General features: G+C 34.8%; 1 protein-coding gene across 1 annotated transcript in view; it reads left to right on the forward strand.

The window, feature by feature from the left end:
• Window positions 1-4,311, forward strand: part of Htr1f (5-hydroxytryptamine receptor 1F) — a 106,248-nt gene extending 101,937 nt beyond the window's left edge. The window contains exon 3 of the mRNA XM_050148729.1: window positions 1,974-4,311. Within this exon, the coding sequence (XP_050004686.1) occupies window positions 2,016-3,116 (1,101 nt within the window). The 5' untranslated portion in view covers window positions 1,974-2,015 and the 3' untranslated portion in view covers window positions 3,117-4,311. The remainder of the gene's footprint in view (window positions 1-1,973) is intronic.
• Window positions 4,312-4,858: the final 547 nt, after the last annotated feature.

Genomic DNA, 4,858 nt, shown 5'->3' on the forward strand with positions numbered 1-4,858 from the left:
AAGGGAGGGGGGGGGAAGAGGGAAATGGGAGGCTGGGAGGAGGCGGAAACTTTTTTTTCCTATTCTCAATAAAAAAAATTAAAATGGAAAAAAAAATAGAGGCACAGCCGATGAAAAATTAATGTGAGGTCATTTACTTGAGAATCTCCAATAAATAAGAATGTCAGGAAGAATCATGTTGAAGAAAAATTTTAAATCCCATAGATGCTATCATTTGCACCTTGTAGATGCATAGCACTGAAAAAAAAAAAAAATAAAAAGAGAGAAAATAGTGAGAAACAGCCAGGACGATTGCACTCAGAGTGCAGATCCTCTGGTCCTCTTGCATCACTGTCACCTGAAAGCATGTTATAAATGTTGACTTGAGAGCCCCATACCAGACTTCCTGAGTCACAGACTCAGTTTGGACCCTGCACCCTGACTTAACAAGTCTTTAGTGTGATTCTGAGAGCCACTGAATTTAATAACCTCTGGTTTAGAATGTTTAAGGATTTATATTTCGCAGTTGCTCTGAACTTGTCTTAGTTGCCCTATACAAATAAGTGTTATGTACATATGGGACATCTTATTTCTCTTCGCAGATAGGCATTGTGCAGATATGAAACAATTTTTTAACTCTATAATGGACAACCAATAATCTAGGTAGCTGATATTCATATATTTTCTTGCTTTTAATTTGATTAGTAGTAGTTGGCTTCATGAGTACCTGAAAATCAAAATTAAATTTTGTACTGGTAACCAGACACAGTAAACAGCACAACAAATACATGACTATTCATACCCTTATGAAACACAGAACACACAAATATTAAGACCTTAAATATTATGTTATCAGTCCAGATATAACAACAGAAACATTACCACCTTAAAGTTACTGTTAATATATGCTCTTAAAGTAGCAATTATGACTAAGAATAAAATTTCAGATTTTGCTTCCGTTCATCATTCCTTGAGATCCAAGTTGTCACTAAAAATTACGAAAGACAAAGGATAGATATGGGAAATAAAGAAACATCTTGTAAAAGTTATTACTAGTGCTTGAGTTGACTTCACCCCAGTTAATTGTTCTTTGATTCTTTTGGTACTGGGATTCAAACCCAGGGCCTTATACATGCTAGGCAAGTGTTCTACCACTGAACTACATTTCAAGCCTTTATTTGACTTCCAATTAAATTAAATCACAGACTGAAGCAACGATTATAAACCATGGATGTATGGTCTTTCTTAAGCAGCAATGTAATATAATCAATACAAGGGTGATTTACAAAGAAAACAACATTACTGTCAGTGTGATTGCCATGAAAGGTTTGCTCGGTCATATATGCCATTGTTGTAATAGAAAACGTAGGGTTATTTGACCCCTCCTAATCGTATTTTGTCTTCTCAAACCAAATTAACTACCAAGTCTCCAAAGACAATGAGCATTTTTCTTATTTTATAAAATGCTGCATATAGTAGTTTTTACTTGTTTCTCTCTATGTAACCTCTAGATCATAACACAAATACATTACAAATATCGAAATAATTTTATTAATGTTACTTCAAATTTAATATAAATGTATTTATCATTTTTGAATACTGCCTTTAATGTTTTCATACTACATTACAAAATACACAATTATAAAATATTGGCATGCACTTTTAAGCATATCTTCTGCTGTAGACAAAGAGAAAAGCATAGGGTTAATTTGATTTGAAAAACAATTTTATAATCATGGGGGTTTATTCGATAATTGCCTAGTTTACTCATGAAATTGCTTTATGTGAGACAATTTTAATAAATGTTCGGAAAGTTTCTATTTGTTACTGTTCTTACTAGATTGCTTCAATTAAAAAAACTGCAAAGAAACTGAACTCAAACTTTTAATGCATAAACTGTTCTAGAAAACCATGCATGTCTATTTTTTTTAAAAAAAAAAAAAAGACAAGTACTCGAAACTTTCTCTGAACTGTTTCCCTCTTTTTTGTTACAGGTTTGTATTTTTCAACTCTATTAACATTTTAAACAAAAAGAAATGGATTTTTTAAATTCATCAGATCAAAACTTGACCTCAGGGGAACACTTAAACCGAACGCCATCCAAAATTTTAGTATCCCTCACTCTGTCCGGGCTGGCACTGATGACCACCACTATCAACTCCCTCGTGATTGCTGCAATCATTGTGACTCGGAAGCTGCACCACCCAGCCAACTATTTAATTTGTTCCCTGGCAGTTACAGATTTTCTTGTAGCTGTCCTGGTGATGCCCTTCAGTATTGTGTACATTGTGAAAGAAAGATGGATTATGGGACCAATACTCTGTGACGTTTGGCTGAGCATTGACATCATCTGTTGTACTTGTTCCATCTTGCATCTATCGGTTATAGCCTTGGATAGGTACCGAGCAATCACAGATGCTGTTGAATATGCCAGGAAGCGGACTCCCAAGAATGCTGGCATCATGATCACAATAGTGTGGGTTATATCTGTCTTCATCTGTATGCCTCCTCTCTTCTGGAGGCAACAAGGAACTAGCCGGGTTAGTGAATGCGTCATCAAGCACGACCACATTGCTTCCACAATTTACTCCACGTTTGGAGCTTTCTACATCCCACTCGTATTGATATTGATCCTCTACTACAAAATATACAGGGCAGCAAGGACACTGTACCACAAGCGACAAGCAAGCCGCATGATGAAGGAGGAGCTGAATGGCCAAGTCCTTTTGGAGAGTGGTGAGAAGAGCATTAAACTGGCCTCCGCGTCCTATATGCTAGAGAAATCCTTATCTGATCCATCAACAGACTTCGATAGAATCCAAAGCATAGTGAAAAGTCCCAGGTCTGAGTTGAAGCATGAGAAATCTTGGAGGAGACAGAAAATCTCAGGCACTAGGGAACGCAAGGCAGCCACCACTCTGGGCTTGATCTTGGGTGCATTTGTAATATGTTGGCTGCCGTTTTTTGTAAAAGAACTGGTTGTTAATGTCTGTGACAAATGTAAACTCTCTGACGAAGTGTCAAATTTTTTGACATGGCTTGGTTACCTGAATTCCCTTATAAATCCACTGATTTATACAATTTTCAACGAAGACTTCAAGAAAGCCTTCCAAAAACTTGTACGATGTCGATGTTAGGCTAAAGGCGGTCTATTTTTAAAGGTAGAGGCTTTACTTTTTACAGGATAACTAAATGAATGTAATGTAATAAAATATTTAAATTTTTAGAGAAACTATATTAAAGCTGCTACAATTATAAAAGCATACATTTATTTTAATAGCACCAAGAAAATAAGACTATTAATTTGACCATCATTCTAGTGTTATAAAAATTAAAAATGATTTATACTACTTATAATCTTTTGTCTATGCAATATACCCAAAAAGATAGCTGTAAAACTATATATTCAAACTACTAATTACTATGCTTTCAGGTTTATACCTTACAACCTCTACAGTAATTTTCAATTAACATAGTTCCATTAAAAATTTCTGTATCACCCCATTGCTTAACTCTCAATTTACAGAAGAAATATTGTTCAATGTAGCACCTCTCTTGCTTCTCCTCCATTTTATTCTTTGCAAAAGGTGAAGAGAAGACAACAGCAGCTCTTATTTAACCTGAGTATAGAATAGATATGAAGTTCAGTGGACTTGATATTGTCCTCATACTTGGACAGCAAAAGTAATCAGAGAGTGGGCTAAGGACAGTCAAATATTTCAGTATCCTGAGCTTCTGTATATTTGCTATCCTCACTTTGTTTAAAATCAGCTTTGAGAATAATATTATCTTAATCATGTAATATCAGTATTTTAAATCAAAGCCCCAGGTGGAAAGGGGAAGCTTTATTATACAATTATTGTATAATTGTTACATGCATTGTCCCTTGGTTAGAAATAAAACTTTAAACACTAAGTACCCTAAGTTTCTCACCATACCTATAATACTTCTAATATAAAATTTATTTTCTCTCTACTAATATTAGTAGCCCAGTTTTTCACAATTTGTCTCCATACCTTAAGATTTGAACACTATTTTCTTTTTATTGTAGAGAATATAATGGAAATATTAAATATTTTAAACTTTGCTTTGACAACAAAAACTCTGTTTTTCCTTTGTAAGTGGGATAAATTTTATAAATCAAGACCATCTGAAAAACAACATATATTATGTCTCTTTAAGTTGTCATTTGTGTACATTATGAAATATTCTTTCACTGTGGAGTGTTTAAAAGTACATTACATCACTTTTTATATATCAGTGAGGCATTATCATTGGTTTAACAGATACCTAGGGGTGAGATTTTATATAAGGCAATGAGAGATGTACTAGGTAAAAGATACAGGAAATAGTAAAATAAAAATTCTTCTTTCGCCGGGTGGTGGTGGCGCACGCCTGTAATCCCAGCACTTGGGAGGCAGAGGCAGGTGGATCTCTGTGAGTTCGAGACCAGCCTGGTATACAGAGCTAGTTCCAGGACAGGCTCCAAAGCCACAGAGAAACCCTGTCTCGAAAAAAAAATAAATAAATAAATAAAAATTCTTCTTTCAATGTATCTATAATCTGAAAGTAGAAACAATGCAGAATTAAAACTATACTGGAAGATAATAAACAAGGATCTAGCAAGTGAGTTATTTACATAGTTGTGATGCTGTCAAGACAAAACTGACCACATCTGGTTGAAGAACACTGAGAAATTTTCATAAGTGATGTATCTGAAATGTGCACGAAATAAGGCAGAATTTGGGCATGAGCAAATAAAAGTGAGTGGTCCAGGTGATAACAAAGTAAAGAGTTCAGGCTTTGCCCTGCAAGGATTGTGGCCCAAGCCATGAATTTGCAAGCCGTTTAAGACAACAAAGGAAATCAAAAGATTAAA

This window comes from Alexandromys fortis, unplaced genomic scaffold (genome assembly GCF_014885135.2).
Source record: "Alexandromys fortis isolate MF-2015 unplaced genomic scaffold, M_Fortis_MF-2015_v1.1 scaffold_4, whole genome shotgun sequence".
In the NCBI taxonomy this organism is placed as follows: domain Eukaryota; kingdom Metazoa; phylum Chordata; class Mammalia; order Rodentia; family Cricetidae; genus Alexandromys; species Alexandromys fortis.